General features: G+C 42.5%; 1 protein-coding gene across 1 annotated transcript in view; it reads left to right on the top strand.

Annotated features, from left to right (window-relative positions):
* The first annotated feature begins 2,457 nt into the window (after positions 1-2,457).
* The window catches only part of CLVS2 (clavesin 2), a 59,875-nt gene continuing 39,826 nt past the window's right edge, over positions 2,458-22,506 (top strand). The window contains exons 1-2 of the mRNA XM_085056065.1: positions 2,458-3,457; positions 13,221-13,395. Of these exons, the coding sequence (XP_084912191.1) occupies positions 3,069-3,457; positions 13,221-13,395 (564 nt within the window). The 5' untranslated portion in view covers positions 2,458-3,068. The remainder of the gene's footprint in view (positions 3,458-13,220; positions 13,396-22,506) is intronic.

The following is a 22,506-nucleotide window of genomic DNA, read 5'->3' as shown; positions in this document are numbered from 1 at the left end:
AACTGTCTCCTGTGGGAGGGATCCATGCTGGAGCAAGGGAACTCCTCTCCCTGAGCAGTGGAAGAAACATGTGATGAACTGACCATAATCCCCATTCCCTGTCTCCTTGTGTTGCTGGGGGAGGAGGTAGAGCTGGGAAGGAGGAAAGGGTGCAGGGAAGGTGCTTTTAAGATCTTACTTTACTTCTCATTATCCTGTTCTGATTTTGTTAGTAATAAATTCAAGTAATATCTCTAATTCAAGCCTGATTTGCCTGTGACAGTATTTGATGAGTAATCTCTCCTGGTCCTTAACTCACGAATGCTTTGTTATATTTTCTCTCCTCTGTCCAGCTGTGGGGGGGAGGGAGAAGTGGCTTTGGTGGGTGTCTGGCATTCAGCCAGCCTGAACCCACTGCAAGGTTGCAGACAGGATATATTATGGATTTGATTTTGCCAGACACTGGATGCCTGCGGCTCGCCTTGCACCGAGTGAATTTAAGGCACTTGTCACATGACCTACTCTTTTATTAGCTTAGTTGCAATGGAAAAGGCAGAGCAGTAGCATCAGAAATGGAAAATGATGGCAGGAAAAGTCTGGCAGTTTGTTCCACAGGGGTGGTGGAAACAGCTATTCTGAAAGGCACTCTGCGGAGGTAATGTAGAAGAAGATACTAACAGCAAAGGGAAATGAAGATTTCAGAATAATAGAAAATAATAAAAAAAAGCACACAAACTATTTTTGGAGCAATAACTGCTCTAAGAAAAAAGATATCAACCCAGATGAATCACATCTATATAAGGGAGGTAATTTAGAGTCATTTTATCAGACAAAGAGAAATAAGCATTTCTAGAGAGTGATTCAGCCCTTAGGTAGACGGCCTATCTTTCTCTTGTGAGACATCTCAAAGCACATCATGGAATTCCGATGGAATACAGCTGGGGCACAATGACTGGGCATTATTAGGCTGGTTCTTTCAAAAGTTTCTCCTTAAGCTAGGACCTTGGAAGTCTGGTCCCAGCTCAGGAAGGACTGGGGTTTCTCTCAGCCTTTCCAGCCACCCACATATGCAGACATTTTAAGATCCAACAGCTAAGAAGAAGTAAAACCTGACCCTTACGTGGCACAAAGAAGGGATCTGATGAAGAGCTGCAAACCCATAAAAAATCCAGTAAACCCCGAAAAACTCTCTTCACCCTCCAAAGTAATAACGATTTTACCACCTAAGCACTGCTCACTGCTTAGACCTTGCTCCTTGCAGAGGGCTCCCTCCTGCTGCCAAGCACCTGGTGATGGCCTGCAGAACCTGCAGGATATCACTGAAATGTTTCTATGAGCCCCGCTACTTGTCTGAGAACCCATCCTGTATTTTGTGCTGTTGTATTCCCCATATATACTCCCTGTATGGTTTAGTGACCTCAGTGCCTTTTCAATAATTCAGCCTTGTGTGCTCTGGCTTTGTCATCTTGGGAAAGAAGCCCAATGCAGTACCAAAGAGCTGTGCTTCCCACGGGAAGGAGGAGGTACATGTTACAGGCTTTCCCATGTTTGCCGTGTCTTTTGTGTAAGCTTGGTTTTCACAGGTGTATTTGGATCGGGAAGGTTCAGTCCTACAGACAAAGGTCAAATGCTTTTCAGTGGAAACTTTTCCCCGAAAAGAGACTGCAGCATCAAACTTTCCTGCATAACAAAAGACATCTTTCCTCACTGAAATATTCAGTACACAGAAGCAAGATATTTTTGCCCTTTGCAATATGATGCAACTAAAGACATGCTGCCTCCAACACGAGGCCACAAAAGACGGCTGCTTTATTTTATTCCCAGATTTTTAAGCTCACAGTGCTTCAAGTTAGGAAATTCAGCCACAAGAGAGCCTGGAAAGCCACTGCTCGATGAACACCATCTCGCTACTGTCACGACCCCGAGACCGGACGCTTGGTCCTACTCCCGCGGGATGCTCCCTGGGGGCTTACGCGTGGCCCACTGACCCGCAGCCCCGCGGCCACCGCCCCGCGCCAAGCCACCACCATCTTCTTCCGCGCACCCCCGGCGCCGGCAGCAGCGGCGCGGCTCTGCAAAACGCCCTTTCTTCCGCCGTCGGGAGCTCCGCACCGCACCCGCGGTCTGCGCTGCGCTGCTCTGCTCTGCGCGGCGTACGGCGGAGCGCGCCCACACCGCGCTATCTCCGCGGCCGAGGGCGCAGCGCGGCGGGTGCGCGCCCGTGCGTGAGCGGGTGCGCGCGTGTGAGTGCGCGCGCAAGGCGGGGCCGCGCAGCGGGCAGCCCCGCGCCGGCTGGTGCCGTCTGCGAGCCGGGGCGTGGAGCGGAGGAGGCGCGGGAGGGGGACGAGCATCCTCCAGGCCGAGGCTCCGTTTGGCTTTCCGGGCTCCGCGCCGGCGAGCGGAAGGCGCTTCGGCACCAGTACCGGCGGAGTACCTGCGGATCGGCTTTCCTCCTCCTCGCTAGCTTTTTTTAGTTTGGTGGTGGTGGTGATTTTTTTTTTTCCTTAACCCTCCCTCAAATCCAGGGAGACGCTTCCGAAGAGGGGCGAGCGTTGATCTTACGTAAATGGTGCTGCTCCGGGGAGGGCATCTCCCCTGCCAGCCCCGGGCCGGGGGAGCATCCCCGGGCGCCGCTCGCCCTGCCTAGCGACCGGGCTCCTCGCTGCCGCCCTGCCCGAGATCCGCACCGGCAGCGGCACCGGCGGGGGCGGGCGGTGAGCAGCAGCCGGCAGCCCGCAGCCCCGTCCCCGGCGGGTTTCGGCGCCTCCGCGGACCGGCTGCGGGGATGATGCGGCGCGTCGGACCCCGCGGCGGGGAGGGCGCTATGTCAGAGAGATAACGCGCCTCCGCCAGCAGCCCGGGGGCAGTCTCGCTGCCAGCCCCCCCCGGGACTCGGCTGCCTGGGAGCCGCTCGCAGCTCGGCGGACGGACTGGCCGCGGCGGCGGGGCCGGGGAGCGGCGGGGCGAGGCCCGGCGGGGCGGGGGAGCGGCGGCCGGCCGTGCCGGGGCACCCCGCCTCCGGGGGGCAAGCGGCCGGGAGGCTGAGGAGCGCAGGCAGCGGAGCCGGGGAGGAGGAGGAGGGCAGCGCCATGACTCATTTGCAGGCAGGTCTCTCCCCGGAGACTCTGGAGAAAGCCCGGTTGGAGCTGAACGAGAACCCCGACACCTTGCACCAGGACATCCAGGAGGTGCGGGACATGGTCATCACCCGGCCGGACATCGGCTTCCTCCGCACCGACGATGCCTTCATCCTGCGATTTCTGCGGGCCAGGAAGTTTCAACACTTCGAGGCGTTTCGTCTCCTTGCCCAATACTTTGAATATCGCCAGCAGAACCTGGACATGTTCAAGAGCTTCAAGGCCACAGACCCGGGCATCAAGCAGGCGCTGAAGGATGGTTTCCCCGGCGGGCTGGCCAACCTGGACCACTACGGCAGGAAGATACTCGTCCTTTTTGCTGCCAACTGGGACCAGAGCAGGTAAAAGCGGAGCTACTCGCCCACCTCAACCCCTTCTCCCCCGGGCAGTGCGTGGGGAAGCCGTGCCAGAGCTAAGGGAGAGAGGGTGGGCAGCAGGGACACACCCGGCGCTGCCCACAGGGGGCTGGGCAGCAGCCTGGAAGGCAGAGGGAGAGAAGAAAGAGGAGATGTATTTTGTGGCTTTGAGCCCTTTCAACCAGCTCATCCTTTGGGCTGTGAATTTTGGGAGGCAAGTAGACGCTGCTAGTGTGCTCTTCTCAGCTGTCTGATTGGAGGTTTACACCATCCTTCCTTCTCTCAGCCGAAGTGAGCTGGCACGTAGATGATGTGCTTATCCCCCAGACAAAGGCTGGTTGCACTCTTGGCTGGTGTTTCTGCTTCAGCACACACAGAGCTGCTCAGGTGCCATGGGAGAAAGTGGGAGATGCTGTGTGTAGAACAGGAGTATCCATCGTGGCTTTTGAGCTGAAAAGTTTGCCTGTGCAGGAAGCTGAGCCCCTGAATCCTTTCCCTTAGCTAAAGAAAGCTCTTCCTGAGCCACCTGGAAATGCCAGGATGGAAGTTACTGTAACCACTTCTTTTTCCACTCATGCTGCTCCAAATGTCAGTTACCTGCGTAACAAGATCCACACACACAAAGCTTTGATAGCAAATTGAAGACTAGTCCCTAGAACGGTTTCTCATCTTTTTTTTGGGAGTACTCTAGCCTGAAGATGACTTAGTAGGGTGACCCAAGAGCTGTCTCCCATCAAGGCCCTTTTTAGCAATTGGCTTGATATTATGTGACACTGTCTGTTTATTCTAAGTACCTTGTGGGGTGTCATGCTCAGTTTCTCCCGCAGTCTAAAATTATATGCACAAAAATGGCATGACCTCAGTACATTTAAACTCTCTAAAACCTGCTTCTGTGAGCACTGCATCATTTTCTTTGCCTGCCAACCTGCATGCAGGTTGAGGATCTGAAGCACTTTTTAGTGAGGAAACTTAGAATCTTGCTAGTTTCCGTCCTTTTTGCAGTCAACACACTGCTGAGTGCTCAGTGCGGGTATCCTCAGCTCATCTACTTTGAAACTTTAGGGGGCTTCAGACAACTGGCAGTGTGGGTAGAAAGGACAAAGTCTGGGGGAGGCATGTTCAAGTTTGCCCTTTCGGTGTTTGTTTAGCTGTCCTCTTGCGGGCTGTGTGGATAGCCATCACAGGGGGCATTCCCACAGCTCCCTGCACCAGCTGGTGTGGGAGCTATGGACACAGCTACGGGCAGCTCTCTGCCCAGAGGGATGCTGGCCCACCTTGGCTTTCCTCCCCTCCAGACATGGCAGCCACACCCGCACTGTGCATGGGGGAAGTTTCCTGGCCCTTGCTAACCCATGAGTCAAGCCTGGGGACTAGGAGAAAGCTGTCTGGCACAAATCAAAACTGCCCACAGCCAGGGTAACATCTAGAAAGAATAGATGAGTATATGCAGAGCTGGGGCTAGCATCCTTTTTCTGCTTTGGTTTTCTAGCAGATAGAGAAAAAAGCTGAGTGAGGAACAGTGGTGATGAGGCTAAGGAATCACTGAGCACATTTCCTTTCCACATAAGGATCTTTCTTATTTCCCACATAAGGATCAGGTCAACTTTTAATTTTAAAAACTACTCCAGAAACTCTTAAAAATCCCTGAAGGGAGAATTAGAAAAGAAACAGATGTTTAGGACTTTTATTTAGTTGTATGTCTATGATGAAGTTCCCTTGTTAGAGGTAGTGTGACCTGCTGTAGGCTCTTGTTTTTTATTAATGAAATAAATCCTAAGGCTTTGTCATATTGTTGATATTGTCATATCAACGCTCAACTTGATCCTAGCCAAAAGAATACCAAGAATTCAAGTGCAGAGATAAAGTAGCATTTAAAATAATAATTGTCATGTGGAATAATTGCCATGTGGAAAGAATAGGTTTATTTTCTTCTTGATGTCGGATGTGCTGATAAAGAACATGATCTCAGCTGACACAGCAATAAATTTATTGTGATTTTTTTCATGAGCTCCTATTGGTATGATTAATATTATTTATGCCATGACAGCAAAGTGGCTGGGGTACACCAGAGTACCGAACGGACGTGTTTGCAATTGGGTGCCTCCTGCTTTTGAGCACAGCATGCCCACGGCACGCCTCCCCTCCAGAGCGAGGGATTTGTTTTCAGATAGACCACTCAGACAAAGCGGAGAGAGCTGAAGCCCAGCTGTGGGGATTGGCTTGCTCCAAGGCACATGACAAGTCAGTGACACATCTGGGAATGGAGCTAGGTCACTTTCTTTTCTAATTAATTTAGTGCCTTCCATTATCTGATGCTCAGTGGCTGAACCTGGGGAGCACTGTGGAACTTCTGCCAGGGCTGCTATGCAATATGTCTGAAGCATACCTTAACTGACTTGAGATCTTGCACTACATAACCCAATGTTCTTCTTGCAGCAACAATGGGAGGATTACTTATTGAAGCCTGTCTTATTAGGCCCTCTTTGTGTGCTTTGTAAACTAAGTTAATAGAACACAGCAAGCCTCCACGTTCATCATATATGTGCAACTTATCATGACCAGGATGTAACAATTAGAAATAAAAAGTTCCAATTTGTTATTTAAATGAATAGCAGACATACTATAGGTAATTTAAATAGCACTGTCAGCCTGTGATTTATATAGTTCCAATTAGAAAGAAAAGTGTGGGAGGGAAAAAAGTCCTATGGTGAAAAAAGCCTGTGTACTAGATATTAAATCATTAAATTAAAGCAGGGCCTGAAAACTGTACCAGATGTCCTGCTATCTGAACAACCTAACCAGACATGTATTTAAAACAAACAAACAAAAAAAGGAAAGGTGAAATATAACATGCTAAATAGCCCAGCAGCTTTTCAGTGGGACCCAGACTAACTCTCCACCCTGTCTGTACTACAGGGAAAAAAATGAAGATCGGTGGCATTCCTGGTAGGAAGCTGGATAGCACTTGAGGAGGGATCAGCCTTCCCTATTAGCTTCCAGATTGTTGATTCATAACTCATTTGGCCTGTAGGTGTCTACGTGCAGTTGAAGACTCCATTTTGCTTAATGTGTCCAGCTGGTGAAGTATTTTTTAGTTAATAGTGCAATTAACTTCAGCTCTCAGCTGCAAGGGATCTGTTGTCATGCATGGTCTTCTATATGCTTCCTGGCACCTGGACACACAATCCCTGGGAATATAATTTCATTTTGATACTGTGTATTTGAAACCTTTAAGGTATGAATTATCTCAGTTTTTTTCCCTAGAAAGTGCATGAGAAGAGTGCAGTGATACCTAGTCCCTGGCGCTGTCACAGTGACCCAGCCAGCTCACACCATCCTCAGTGAATATGGAAATCCCCTGCACTCATTTACTGCTGGCTCTGCTGTTGCATCAGATGGTTTACAGCAGGGCAAAGACAGAGTCCACTGGTTTGCTTTCCAAACTATGCTTTCATTTGCACACGTGCTAGAAACTTTTCTTTTCCTCCTGTTAAATGAAAATTTAAGTTCTGTAGCTATGAGAAGGCTGGTCTGCTCCTCAGCTCACAATAAAGAGCAGGCAAGATGGCAGGGTATTTTTCAAGCTCTGATGGAGGCATTATGACAAAATAAATAGCAATGCTAACAACAGTAACACATTAACAGTTAAAATAAACAACCCTGTTTAGCAGAGTCAATTTTTGTTTGGAAGTTACATCTTTCAAATGATGACTATGAACTCATGTAAAGACTGTCATTTTTTCTACAGTTTCTCCTGATGACTGATGCTGTCTTATTGTTTCCTAGTTTTCCCCCAGGTATCCTGATGTGGCTATCCTCACCTGTATTTAGACTGTAGGGATTTTGGCTAGGGAGTTTTTGATTAATATGAAATTTAGATCAGCTGAATCTTCATCTGTGGCTGCAACTGTTAGACACTGGGCTAATATATGGCCTAATGAATGGCATTAAATATGAATATAAAAACTAATCTGGTAAAATATTTGAAACTATTTCTGTTCTTAGTGCCTTTTTTGTAACACTGGTGGTGCTTTCTGTTTTTCGAATGAGGTATCCCCAGGGCATGCTGCCACTGTTTAAGCAGAATAGCCATAAGAGAACTTTCAATCCCCCATCTTTTCAACATTTAAATCTATACCCAAACTGACAAACCAAGGAGATATGAGGCATCATTTCTAAGTACTTCTTTGTGTGTCTTGAGGGCTCTTGTTTTGCTGAAATTCTAAAAACACTGAGCCAGAGCAGTAGCTTAGAAATGGGATGATGGTTAAGAGACTTGACCGGCTTTCTCTTTTAAACCACAGTGGCAAAAGAGCTCATTTGACAGAAGCCTTTTATTGTCCAAATGGTGATGAGCTTAAAATACAGACTGTGTATTCTTTATGTGTTTGGGACCTTCAAGGGACATATGGCTCAAATTCAAGCAAAGGAGACTTACCATTTATCTCCTCTAGTTCACATCCTGAGAAGCAGATTCATGCCATTCAGTTTTAATTCTCAAAATAACTTAAAATTTATTTCAGTATCAGGGAGGAGATGACAAATAGCCATAGAGATAGTAGGGCAGCTCTGCTAAATCACATTATCTGTTATTCAGTGCAAAAGTGGATTGACTGGAACCAGAATCCGGTTAAACAGATGATATGGTTGATGCCACTCATCATCAAGAACATAAAGTATTGAAAACAGCTGACACAGCTGAATTTGACATGAGATATCTGTACCCTGCATTCTCCCTGTCTCTTTATGTTGGCCTGGTGGAGATCAGTGGATGCATACAAGAGGATGCATAGCCCACATAACTGAGAGGTAGAGGTGAAAGATCCTGGTGAAGTACTACCAAGAGTCGATAGCAATGTCTGCCAAACTTTTTTCTCCAGAAATCCTTGAAAATATGTTGAATCTCTTCACGTCCCACAAAAAAAAAATCTCAATTAACTTTTCTGTAAAGGGGAAATTGCTGCTGCTGTTAAATTACAAGAGAGTAGGATGCTCAGTTAATTGTCTGAGGTCTTCTGTTCTTGACAAATAAAGACTCCAGTGAAGCATTTCCCTGGAAAGCTGTGTCATTGTTGGGGTAGAAATGGAGAAATGGTAGCCATCCCAAAGCATTTAAAAGAATCACTGTCAGTGTGGCTATTAACTTGTCACACCTTCCCAGGCTCTATTGCTTTAAAGTCAACCTGAATGGAAAATTTCAAGAGGGAGCAGAGTGTGTCTTGCACACAATTCCCTGCTTCAGTGAGTCTCTAGCTAGGACTCACATAAAAAAGGAACATTAAGAGCGCATTGTATATGTGATAACATATTTCCAGCATTTGTTATTCACATTAATAACCAGACAAAAAAATTTGTCCAAGTTTTCCATCGAATTAAGCATGGTTCTATAAATAGAAGGCATTAAATACATTTAAATTAACTGTGAGTTCTTGATTATCCTAGCAATTAGTAATACCTTGCTAGCTACAATATGTCCCATAAGAGTCTGTTTATACAACTGAATGCAACTAGCTTTAGCCATAAATAAATTAGGATTTATTTATTCACAGCCTAAATTCAGGCTGCTGCAGAGCATGCAGTGCAGTGAATTGGGCCCAGCACACCCTACATTCCTGACAGCACTGGGGCAGTCATTGAAACACTGATTACAGGGCAAAATGGGTGCTTGCTGTTCCCTAAGTACATGTTGTTAACACAGATTGGTAAGAATGAAACAATAGTTTCTTCTCTTCAGACTGTACATCATAGTCTCTTCAAATTAAAGGCTAATATTTTCTTTTCTTTTTTTTTTCCTTCAAAGTAGAAATGTAGTCAAAGCTGTCTTGGACCAAATTTATTTCATGCTTGCTAGCTTATCCTTTTTTCTCACTTTCGACTGGTCACAACTTCTTTTTATGTAGGATTTTGATTTCCCTAAAGTCCAGCCAAGGGTAGAGCATATTTTATGGCAGAGCCTATGCCTCCTGGTGCTGACGCAAACAGCAGTAGCAGTGAGGTGAAGTGTCAGACAACATGGGGCTGGAGTGGATTAAAGATGAGTCTTTACACAAATAACTCTGTGCTGTGGGAAAGCTTCCGTGCAGTTTCTTCAATCATGTTTTGTTTGCTTGGGCTGTTCAGCTGATACTTTCAATACCGAGCTTTTTGTACCATCTAAGATTTCATCTACCACGCCAGGTTTACATTTCTGGCTTGCCTCAGCATGTGTTCAGAGTAAAAGCTGCTTTGAATACTCACTAATGGATTTGTCTGTCTTTCTGGTGCTCTGCACTGTGCTTAAGTAAGTACCAAAACCAAGAGAAGAGATCCAGTACAGAATGAAGAATAGCTCCCATCTTCAACTAATTGCCCTGAAGGGTATTTGAGGTGGGAAGCTTGATTATTAGTGACATGCCCCTGTATACTCCTGATGTGGCTTTTTAGACTTTAGGAGTACTTCAGATACATCCCTCTGGCAGAAAGTGTTCTTGCTGGCTTTTAGCTGGACCTGTTATCTGCAGGACTTCTGTCTTTTTTTCAGTGGGTAAACATAAATATCATCATTGTTGTTGGGGACTGTATTTCTTACACTAAGCAAACCTACAGCAGGAGTTATGGTGGTGGTGAATATACCATAGATTTGTGGGGACCCAGCACTGTGACTGTTATTTATTCTCTGGTGGCTGAAATCCTGTTCCCATTGATGTCTGACAGTTTTACCATTGACTTAAATGAATTCAACATAAAATTAGGTGTATTTGTGTTTACATGTCTACATCTCGTATTTAACACTTAGGTGTACATAAAAAAAGCATTTTATGGTTAGTCTTAGAGAGCTGACTGGTCTCATAAACAAAGAAATTGTATGTCTGATGCACCAGATTTCTAGCAGCCTTGTGCCACTAGGAAGCTGTTAATCCAAGGCATGTGATGTCTCCTTAAACTCCTTAGGGAGGACATTAGAGATGTGCATCAGGAACTTGGGGCCCTTCTTCCTGGACTGAATGTACGGTTCTGCACTGGGGAACCCTTCTGGAGAATGAAATCTTTTGAATGGCACAGCCTAAATGTCAAGTAGGGTTGAGACTAATTTTAGAATTTGAACATTTTTAATGTCTGTTCCTTGTATGAGCTCTGATCAAGATCATCCTCAGACCAAAGCATTCCAAACTTCCTGTAAACCTTAGATCCCAGAAAAATAAAGTGTTAGAAAAAAAGTTAAATCTCAGAAAAGTGCAAAGGAGAGGAGTGAATATGAAAAATTTTATCCCAGTCAATCAAACCAAATTAAAAAAAATAAAAAGGGTTTCCAAAATGAAGAGAATAATTTTGTAGTGCAATGCTTCCCCTAATGTTTTCCGGGGAAAACACACTTTCTCTTGCTCTGACATTAGGAGAGTCCTTTTTAAATCCCTTTCCTATGAATGCATAATTGGGAAATTCACTGAGTTTTAGTTGGCTAAAAAACCAAAGATGGAAAGATGAGAGGAGTCAGCTACAACAGATTAATTTCATTTGGGTTGTTTCCTTTTGCAGATATTTTCAAAATACAGTTATGTCCACAACAGAACAGTGTACTCATTGCATTAAAGCAAGTCAAATTCAGTATAATTTAATATAATTTCTAAGTAGGCACACATGCTCTTTGCTAAATATGCAGAATGGTGAAGAATTCTCTAGGGACTCACAGTTTTGAAAACTGCTGTTTGATGCCATCATGGGAGACATTTAAAGGGCCTTGCTTAAAACTTGCTGTTCAGTGAATATTTAACTCTTCCATTTCTGGAATATTTACCTGATATTTTTCAGGTTTAACTTTCTAGTGGCTCATTTGATACTGTGGTGTGGACTGGCAAATTTATGTCTGTTTTGGTAACTGTTTATAAAATCCTAGAATGCTAGAATGGTTTGGGTTGGAAGAGACCTTAACAATCATCAAGTTCTGACCCCCATGCCATGAACAGGGGCACCTTCACTAGACCACGTTGCTCAAAGCCCCATCCAGCCTAGCCTTGAACACTTCCAGGGGTGGATCATCCACAACTTCTCTGGGCAACCGGATACAGTGCCTCACCACTCTCACAGTGAAGAATTTCTTCCTAGTATCTAATCTAGACCTACTCTCTTTTAGCCTAAAGCCATTCCCCCTTGTTTTATTGCTATATGTCCTTGTAAAAATGATAATTTAAAAAAGAAGTTTTTGCATATAAAACATAGCCCAGGAAAAAAAAAATCAGAAGTTAAACTACTACTTTGATGTATCCTAAAAAAGCCCAGATAAGTCTGCTGTTTCACCTTTAAAAAAATCCAATAAGCTGAATGGCAAGTTGATTGATAACTCTATTATATGGCATTCTAAAGATGACATTGCTTGTATATATTTAAGCTATTTACATATTCTCTAGGGGGAAATCTGTGCTGATGGTTGAACCCTTGGGATTTCAAAGTTTTAAGAGGTCCTTGGATTGAAGGAGAAGCTTGAATGGGTTTAAACTTACAACACAAAAGACAGAGGATCTGAACAGCTTCATGGCAATGCAAATGCAGCAACCAGCATTTCATGCAACCAGCCGCAGGCAATTTATGGCTTGTTTGGGTCTCCACTGAACTGCCCATCACAAGAGACTCAAAGCTCAGAGCAGAGGGTCTCAGGCTTTAGTTACTCCAGGAGTGCTTGCTCTGGGCCTGGCACGTGGCTTTCCTGTGTGCTCAGCAGGGCACCAGCCCAAGGGGCACAGGGCTTCATGCCTCCCCATGCCCTGGCTTGGGTGGTGGCTCTCCCCTCACTGGGACTCAGCACAGAGAGAATCTATGGAGGGGAAAAAAAGAAAAAAAATTGTCTGGAAAACGTTGCCCCGTGGGACACTTCCAAACTCTTATGCCCCATACTGGCAGTGTTTGAGGCCAGGTTGGACAGGACTTGAGCAGCCTAATCTAACATGTGGCATCCATGCTCATGGCAGGAGGGCTGGAACAAGAGGATCTTTAAGATCCCTTTCAATCCAGATTGTACCAGACCAGGTGGCATCTTTGTAAACCCAAGTTTCACATAGACGGTTCTAGGACTGATGAATATCACATTCCAAACTTACACCTGAAACCACAGAATTTGGGTGGTTTGGAGTACAGTACTCTGGAGACAGTTAAGTGGCTTAAAAGATTGCTGTTGCTTTTAGCAAGAAACACCTTAAAACCCTAGTGTGTGTTACTTTCTGCTTTTAAGACCCTTGAGTAATTAGCCTTCTATAATTGTGGATTTAAGAGAAAAGGTTACACAGAGAGGAGGATAAGGAGAGCATGAGGAAATCCCCCTTTTTGGTTGATAATTTTGTAGGAGCTGTTATTTCAATCCCTTATACAAATATAGGAGGAAATTTTGGATCTGCTGGTATTAGTCTCAGGTTATAGTATCATTATGATTTTAGAAAAATACAATTTGTGTAGAAGCTCTTACATAGACATGTAATTCCATGTAAAGATACTAAAGCAGCTTAGGAGACTTCAGAAAAGTTCAAATTTGCTTTTGATGTGTTACATTCTTGTAGTTTGTTCTGGCTGGCTGATGGTCTGTAGGTACATAATCCTGCTCTAGAAGATGAGCTCAACTAATTGAGCTTTTGAGGATTTCCCGGCTTTATGTACCCATGACTTCTGAGGACACATTTGCACTCTTTGATTTAAACTTTGGACAAAGGGAGAATGCTCAGAACTTCTCCACCTCTGTGGTTGTTGCTTCTTTCCTAACGAAGTCTCCCCTTCCCATTCTCAGGTACACACTGGTGGATATTTTGCGTGCCATACTTCTTTCTTTAGAAGCCATGATAGAAGACCCCGAGCTTCAAGTGAATGGATTTGTTTTGATTATAGACTGGAGCAACTTCACCTTCAAGCAGGCCTCCAAGCTCACACCAAGCATGCTCAGATTAGCCATAGAGGGCCTTCAGGTAATATTATTTTCTTTCTTTTCCTGATTCTTCTTTGCATCGCAGTTCATTACAAATCTAGGTCGATAAAAAAGACCTAAAGAAAACAAAATTTCAACAACTTCTGAATAGCAAGGCTATTAGCACCTTAAGGTGTGGGTGAACAGGCAAGCTACTGTGACAAAAGTGTGAACTCAGTCAGCTAACTGCAGTAACTCCTCATGTGTAGGCTCCTTCCTTGCTATAAATATGAGGTAGCTTTTTTGCCTTCATTCCAGAGTGACTGGCTTCCTGTAAATTCAGACGGCAGCTTCTGCAACAAAAAGTTAGAAGTAATCAGCTTAAGTTGTAATTATGCACAGGGCTAATGAAATAGAGGGTGCTGCTGCCATGCCAGGTTGTTTTTTTTCATTGATTCCTTTGGAGAATTACTCTAAATCATTTGTCATGGGAGTGTGGGGACCTGTGAATAGACAGTGAGCTGGGACTCTTTATTTACTCAAAGTTCAGCATATGCTTGGCTCTTTTTCTGGGTCAAGATTAATCTGAGCAGCAGCTTCTGGGACTGAGTATACAATGGTTTAAATTTCTTTCAGCTCCTTGTAAATGCACTTTACATGGCAGAGGCACATTGCTGGAAAGGGTACTGAATAGCTCTCATCTGTTTCCTGTGATATTTTATGCTTATTAAAATGAAAAACTAAAATTGTTAAAAGAGTTGTTTTCTGCACAAGCCTGAGTTGCCACGTTAAAAATATCTGTAATTCACTCCTGTGACAGTGTGCCTTGCTTTTAGAAGGACATATATTCCTCTTCTGTGATGTTTCTATCATTTATACATTTTTATTACTCATAAAGCAAAATAACAGCCTTACCTTTGAACTTCCTTCACTTTGATAGTGTGATTTTTGAAGAAACTTGTATAGCAGTAGTATGGAGTTTTGATCTCACTGATGAAATGGCTCAACCAGTATTCAGTCTGCTGTTGCACACAGAAGGGTAGTGACATGAGACAAAGATCTGAGTTCTCATTTTGTTGTGTTTCCTTAAGCAATGGTATGATTCCATCGTCTTCACAACTACATTAGAAGGCAGCAGTGAGACCTGTGCTCTAGCAGTGCTGCATTTCCTTTTGGTGCCTTCAAATGTGTTTTCTTTTTTTGTGTTTTTTGCAAAGTTAGCCATTGTTTTCTGCTTTAGAACATGAATAAATGCTTTAGTGGGCTTTGTTTTCAAATGGTGGTGTTTCTTCTTGGGCTTTATTCAGAGATGGTTATTTTGAGGAGAGCTGCAGTGGATAATTGCATCTGAAAATGTGAGGGGTGACCTACCAAACTTCAGGTATGCTCTGAGACTCTGCATTCTCCTGCATCGATTGGTTCATGACTGAATTGAGGAGAAGTCCACTGGCTTATTTAATTTACCCACACCCCCATCCTTGTGGTTTCAAATGTTCCAAGTCTGATGGTGGCCAGCACCTATGGCATCATTTTGTGCCCACTGCCTTCAGTGCTGTTTACTGCAGAGATGCAAAAGTGAGCATGAAATGCTCCAGAAGAGAGAAGGAAAAGACATTTGAATGACTTCCTTTTATTTTGGAGGAAAGTGCATCGCAAAAACATAACTTTGAATGATGTCAAAGTAAAAAGTGCTTAATCAGGAAGTATGAAAAAGAACAAGAACAACTCACACATACTATTTATTTATGATCTTTGTAAATACTCTCTGTTTAATCAAAGAAATGAAATTTACTTTGTCTTATAAGATTTAACAGGGCTCAAGATGCTGAACTTTACCATTTGGAGAATTTAAATATTTATGTTGCTTAGGCAAAAAGGGACAGTGAGAATGGGATTAGTGGCCACTGAATTTGATGTTAACCAAATCCCTTTGCCTCCTGAATGAAATCTACTGAATTTGCATTATATTTGCTTAGCTTCCATGGTGAGCAGAATACTCAATATGATATGTACCAAAGACTTTACAAGCTATAGCATTTTTGTCTTTTCACAATGACTTATTGTTTAGGAAATTGCTTTTGAAAGTAAGACAAGTAAATATATATAGAGTTTTCTACTGTATAGGAGATTATGAGTTCTGCTGTATACTTTGTCTGCATATGTGTTAAATCGGAGTGTGAAAAGAATCATATCCCAAGTGTACTTGTATAAATTAGAAAAACTTCTTAGGTAGCTGTTTTCAGGAAAAGAGACTTTTGGTCATGGAATTTTTAATGTTACAGGACAGTGATTATCTGTAATCTGATGTGAAATTCTAGCATACCCATGGCAACAGTGCTGTACCAAACAATTGGTGCAGTGTAGGTCAGTGCTGATTTTTAGATCAAATGGTTTTGCTAGACTAGAAGCAAAAACTTCATGTGGAGGTGAGGGCTGGGAATCAGCTGGGACTCTTGATTCTTCAGTCCTAGCTCATACACTGTCTGTGTGTGCTTTTGGAAAAAAGGACCAACAGTCTTCCTTGTAGATGCTTGTGGCTACAGTATTTATGTTGCTCCTCATCTGTGAGAAGGAGGATTTGCACTTAGAGCTCCTACACCTTCCCCAGTGTGGAGTAAGATCAGAAGGAAAACATTTTTTGGGAGCTGAAACACATGCCTTGACTTCAGCACTTTGTGTTGACTCTCCCTAGTGTACTTGATGCGTGGATGTTCATGAGTTCAGGTCTTTAGGTCCCCACTTCTCCCCATTCATTGGTTTCTGTAGCCAAGCACTAATTTTGGGCTTATGAAGAAGCTCATGTTACTCAGCAGCCGTGTTCCTGAAAGCAGGGAGAGTTACAGTGTTCTGTGCTTCAATACATGACTGCCCTGATTAAATCTCTTTCAGAAACTTCACAAAATTTTGCCTCTTTCACCAGTAATGGGTTGCAATCTGTGTGCTTCAGCTATTTTTCCCATAGAAGAGAGAACTTTCGAGAGCTCTGAAGATAACCAGTCCTAACTTTCCATAGACAGTGATGAACTCTGGGCAAAAAATCCAAAATGTATCAGATGGTTTCTGATATGTATAAGGAAAAAATAAGTTGGCTGGAATTCATCTGGATGGAAGAAGAAAAACTATGGAGGGAAAGTACAGGAATCTATACAACTATAGGATCATAGGATAATTCAGCTTGGAAAGGACCTCAGGAGCTTGGCAAATCCAACCTCCTTCTTAAAGCAGGGTCCCTAATGAAGTCAGACCAGGATACAAACAAGATCATGGGTGGCTGAAGAGAGAGGACAATCTGCAGATGTTATTTGTTATTTCCATTTTAAGAAATGGACTTCATCAGGTGATACTAAAAAGTGGCCTGGCTCTTTATAAGACACTTTTGTACAGTATCTGGGTAACTTGTGAAGCTCTGAGCCATGGGAAATGATGGATTGTTAAAGTTTGGTTGGGAACATCCATTAGGGTAAGTGGATGAGTTTGTGAAAGAGAGATGAACTGAGGATTAGTAAATACATAAAAACCAAATCAAAGTTCAGAATTCCTTAGGCTGTACAAAGCTGGAGATGAGGTGGATGCTGAGTGGAAATTATTGCATATGCTGTCCAAGTTGTAGCTGCTCTAGGCTCTCAGTTTTGGGCTCTGTTAAGGACAGGATATGAGGCTTTGCACTTTTGGTATGGCATAATTAAGCCAAGTGTATATTCCACCCCTTATTCCCTCTCTTTGAAAACTTCTCCCCTGACCCTTCTACCACAACACCCAGCTGAGAACACTTGGGCAGAAAGAGGGAGGAGGTTCTGGGTATGATAATTTTCTTTGTGATAGTCCTTTTTTACATGAGCGCCTATGTGGACTTTTTAATTATCAAGACAGCATTGTTTTCATAAGGGAGGTGAAAACAGTTTCAAAGACTGAAAATTCAATTTGAAAATTATATTGAAATTTGGGGTTATTATTAAGTCTGACAGACAGCATTGAGGGAAATTATAACTGAGTTTTGCAAAATGGAACACTATAGGTATGCATGAGACACTTTAACTGATTAACTGATATTTAGTATTCTAAAACCTGGCTAGTTTCCACTAACCAGTAATTCCTTCTAAATACTGATTTCTATTTAGTGCATAAAAGTAGTTGCATGGTTGTATTCGTGGCAGACTTTTTTTTTCATGCTTTCACTTAGGCAGGCTGTACATCCAAATGCTCTGCAAAATTGTGTAGCTATTGGTGGCTGAATGTGAATGCTTCTCCTTCAGTTAAAAAGCTGGTGAAAAGAGATGGTACACGTTTAAACAGGGAGCTGAACATATGTGGACAGGCAGCATTGTTGCAGAAGACAGAAGACTCTTGCTTCTGGAATGAGGGTGTTTACTGGAAGAAACAGCAATAGTGTTGTGGGGGACAAAGCAGGGCTTTTAACTTTGTCCTTTTTTCTTTTTTGTAACAGAGGAAGGCTTCTTAAGCTAAAACAAACTCACTCCTGTAAAAATGAAAGCAAACCAGAAAGTAAATGAAGGCAGCATCCTTGCAGCTACGATTGCTTTCAAAAAAGTCTTTCACACAGCTCTTCTGGTGAGTTGGAAGAACAATATCCCCAACCAGAATTGCCTCAGCAGTGCAAGGTGGAAGTACCAGACACCAGACCATGTACAGTCTGGTGATGAAAGTGCTAGGACTTCCTAGTCCCATTTTCTCTAAGTGTGAACTCTGTCAGTATCTTATCATTACACGGAATCTTGCTGAACATCAGTGTTGGTTCAACAAGTTGCAGAGGGTGCTTAAATTTTGCCATCTAATCCTGGACTACATCTATGCAACCAGCAGGTTGCAGTGCCAAGAATTCCTAAGACAGGAACTTCCAGAACTAAGGATGCCTCTGAGAACAGTATTTTGACTTCATATAATTACATGGTCACATACTCTGTGCAGTGCATAAGATTGTTAATAATGAGCTGAAGGAACAGTTAGTACTAGCAGTGAGCAGCAAACCACAAAATAGAGCTTTAAGTGTTTTTGAATCCATACTTAAAACCATAAACCCCTCTCATTCAGTGCTTGAATTTTCCACCAGTTTTTGAGAACAGGGTCTTGACACTTTGCATATTGCTTGGGAGATAGCAGACTCAAGTTTTTAATGGGAGTATCTTCTGTTTTCAGGAAATCTGGTAAATTGTGTAGCTGCTTTCATTCAGTTTCGGTTTTTTTTCAATCAAAGAATTAAGTTGTTTGTAAATTCTCTGGTCCCCTGAGCCCAGAACTTTCCAGAGAACAGAGGGATGTGCTTGTAAACAGCATAATTTCACACCAGTTCAACTCATGTTTTATAGCAACAGCAGTTAAATGGGATATTTTTCCTAAGAGCTTGTTATTTTTCAAGAGTTTGCATACATTTGGTCTTCCTGGCTTGTAAAACGGCCATAAAAGGGCTTACCAGCAATTAACTGTGGAAACAGGGTGGACTGAAAGTGACTGTAATTTCTAGTCTGGATGGGCTTAACCTGCTGGGTGAGAAAGGACTTAATGACCATAGCTTGAGTTCAGCTACAAACAGGCATGTCTGTGTAGACACAGCCACTGTTCAATGTGGTCCCAGCTGTTAACTTGTTATCTGAAGACAGAATAATTCATTTTCTTGCTAGATTGTTTTATGATGCTCATAAAAAAGTTGTTGAATGCCTTTGGAATGTTGATTTATGTATTCTCAGAAACACACTTTCAAGATGAGGGGATACCGTAATTTTTTTTCTTTTATTTTTTTTATCCCCAGCTGAGAGTTATTCCACTGGAAGATTACTATCAAAAGTGTCTTCTAATTTGGGGTGCCCACTGTGACAGGCCATGTTCTGATTTTCAGTCCCTTTTTATATATTTGGAGTTCAGCTGACATTTATTTTTGATCAGGCGGGTTCAAGACTTTAGTCTTGACCTTGAGCCCCCAAGCCAGGAGTCTCAATTCTAGCATGGCTAAATTAAGAGCTTCTCATTAGATTCTCTTAGAATGCTCAGAATGCCACGTGGGCTGCCACCTCTGAAACAAATGAGAAGCAGCAGCAAACTAAACTCCCCTTTTCCCCCCAGAAACTGCTCTGTGGCATCTTACTGAAAATTGCAGGGAAGCTTAATGGAGTTAAATATCCACCCTCCAACCACTGCCACTGGAGCTAGCAGAGTATCTGCCTGCAGTAGGTTGTCATCCTCCATGTGAACCTGAGTAAGAAAGACAGAGGGCACTTTGCCAATGGTTTGCAGATATTTGCTGTAAGCAAAGCGTGATTAGTTGTGGGGAGCTTGGCTTTTGTTCAGACGCTTTGATCTAACTGGCACAGACTCTTCTGCTCATTCCTCCTGCCCTTTTTGCTCTGAGAAGGCTTTGCCACAGTCCTACTGCTTCCCCAGTTCCTCAACCCACTCCTGCTGACATTGTCTTACTTTGTACTAGTCTTCACTGATGTGGCTTTTTTTTGTCTCAGTGTTCTGAGGGAAGCTTCCAAAACCTCAGTCACCACAGACAACTGCATGGCACATTAAGTTATCTTAGACTCCTTAGGAGATCTCAGCCTTTTGTTGTCTCACTGGCCAAATGCTCTCCACACCTGGCTTCAAGTCATCTTCAAACCTCCCATCTCCAAATCTACTTTTAGCCAGTGTTGCCATTGCTCTTCATCCCACTCATGAAAGCAGCACTGGAGAATGAGTTCTGATCTGTTCTCACATTCCAAGTGAGTCCTCTAGACACCAGACTGTTAAGGAAACTCTCAATTTAGTTCCTCACAGTGGAGCTGGTCTACTTGGTATACCTGACTCAGCACTCCTGGGGCTGGGCAGGAGACATTGGGAGCTTCTGAAGATGTTAGAAAAATAAGAGTTATTCTTTTAGTCTGGTGTTTTCTTCTGCTCAACAAAGTAGATGTGCTTAGTACAGAAACCAATGAAAATGCTGATATTTTATATTTTTCCATCAGTTCTGTCAACAGAGAAAAACATCCAAATAAAATTATTGCATCTTGAGAGAAAGAAAATAGAAGAGATTCTTATTGTACATGCAGGCTGCTACTTTATGAAGTTTTGCTAAATGCTAACCACTTTTCTGTTTTTCTTCTCTTTATGAGGAAACTGGATCTATCTGCATTAACTAAAGATAGTGACTAAATTGCTGTGATTAGGCTGAGAAACTAATACAATCCTAAAGTGACACAAACATGAAGGGCTTGTAGCACAAACTCGGTATAGGCAATTAATTCTTGTCACTGTGAATGACCTTCTGTTGTGTCTGGTAGACCACAGTTCAACAACTATATGGTTATAACCATTCCTCAGCTTCAAAATATCTGTTTATTTTTGGGAGTGATTTTTCTCAGTCAAGGGCTAAATATTTCTCTTTTCTTCAGTATCTTAAGGCCATAAAGGGAATAAATAGTAGTCTTCCGTGTAAGGTCATTCAGAAATAAAACTAATTTGTTTTAAATTGCACTGTTAGAGACAGAAGACATGTTTTAAGATCATAGTTCACCTTCCTGCTAAGGCAAGATTATCCTGTGCATTATATTTTCTAGTGCTTCTCACAGTTTAATTTAAAAGCTCGAAGGCAGGTCTGGCACATTCTTTGGAAACCTCTCTATGACTTCTTGCTCTTCAGATTTCCTCTCGGCATTAATCCTAATTTTTCTATTTCAAAATGTCAACTCCTATAAAACCCTTTGCTATTTCACTGTGTGCTGTTGGGTCCAAAGCAGGAACAGGTTTGTGACTCTCAGTAACCCAGAGAAAGGAATTGTTTTGATGGAGTACCAATCTGCATCATCAGTGATCTGGAATCAGGACCTGGAGATATTCCTCCTGTTTTCCTGTTTTGTTCAGTACTGGAGGTGAGGAGATGTGAAAATTAGTGGGATCTTCTTTATCTGGAGAGCCGAAATCTGCTTTTTTTTTTTTTTTTTTTCCCCCCCCATAGTGTTCAAATTGCCTGTGTTATCAAGCCATTTTATATATGGATTTTTCAGGTTTACCTCAAAAGTATACACTTGACCATTTTTGTAATTACTTTCTGAAACCAGTCTAACCTTTATTTTCCATTATGCTGATAAATCCTCTGTGATCTTATTAGGCTACATACAGCTGTCTTTACGTTTACATACAGCTGTCTTATGTCTTTATGTCCAGCAAAGTCTTCAGTGCTCCATCCCCAAAACAATAAAATGCATTTTTTTTGTGATTTTGGTTTATATTCCTTAGCAAGCATTCACCTCCTATGACAATTATTTTTATGAATCCAATTTGCCTTTGGTTATAAGCAAATTTTGACTTTGGTTATAAGAGATTGTTGTGCAGGAAGAACACTGCTGTCAGATTTCACTAATGTTTAAAAGAACTGTGGGAATTTTCTCTGGGGGAAGCACCCCAAAAATGTGAAATTATGTGGCTGGTGATGTTTACTCTCATCTCATGTTTCCTAATCATGAAACAAATAAGAGCATTCAATTTTTGCATGTTTGAATAGGCATAACTGTTTAAATAAGTGATAGTTTGTTGATGATTTAAAATAGTTCAGGAGCTGAAAGTTTAGATATATAACAAATGAAGAAAATTATATTTCTGAAGAAAATGTTAAGTATTAATGCTTTCTAAAATGTCATACTCCAGTGTAGATAATACTTTTTTTTAAAAAAAAGCTCCTCCCCCAAAAGCATTTCTGCAGTCTTTTCCTGCATATTTTGCAAAGATCAGAATAAGTTCTTAAAAAACATCTCCTCCTATTATGTGGAATATGAAAATAGTGCTTGTAATCTTTACAGCGTTTTCTGTAATAAAAATGATTGAGTAGTAATGTGTTGTTTACACCTAATGAATATCCAAAAATGGATATGGACTGAAATCTGAGGTGGTTGAATACAGCATCCTTTTTGAGGAAAATAAATTTACATTGAATACAAAAAAATGCATTTCAATCCATCTCCTGACGCAGAGAAAGCCTCATGTCAGCATGTCCCCGAGCACAATCCTGGTTATGCTGAGGTGCTTGCTTTTTCTTTTGAATTTTTTTAATGTTGTCCCTCACAGTATAGACTTGGACTATAAAATATGTATTCAGCTCCCTGATTTTGTAGGACTGAGTCTAATATCACACAGTGGCATTGAAAAATGTAATCTTTAATCAGTGATTAACAATTGTATTTCC

The sequence above is a fragment of the Lichenostomus cassidix genome, chromosome 3 (genome assembly GCF_008360975.1).
Source record: "Lichenostomus cassidix isolate B80296 chromosome 3, HeHo_3.0, whole genome shotgun sequence".
Classification (NCBI taxonomy): Eukaryota; Metazoa; Chordata; class Aves; order Passeriformes; family Meliphagidae; genus Lichenostomus; species Lichenostomus cassidix.
Note: the sequence above shows the minus strand (reverse complement) of the source record. Positions and strands in the feature narration are given on the sequence as shown.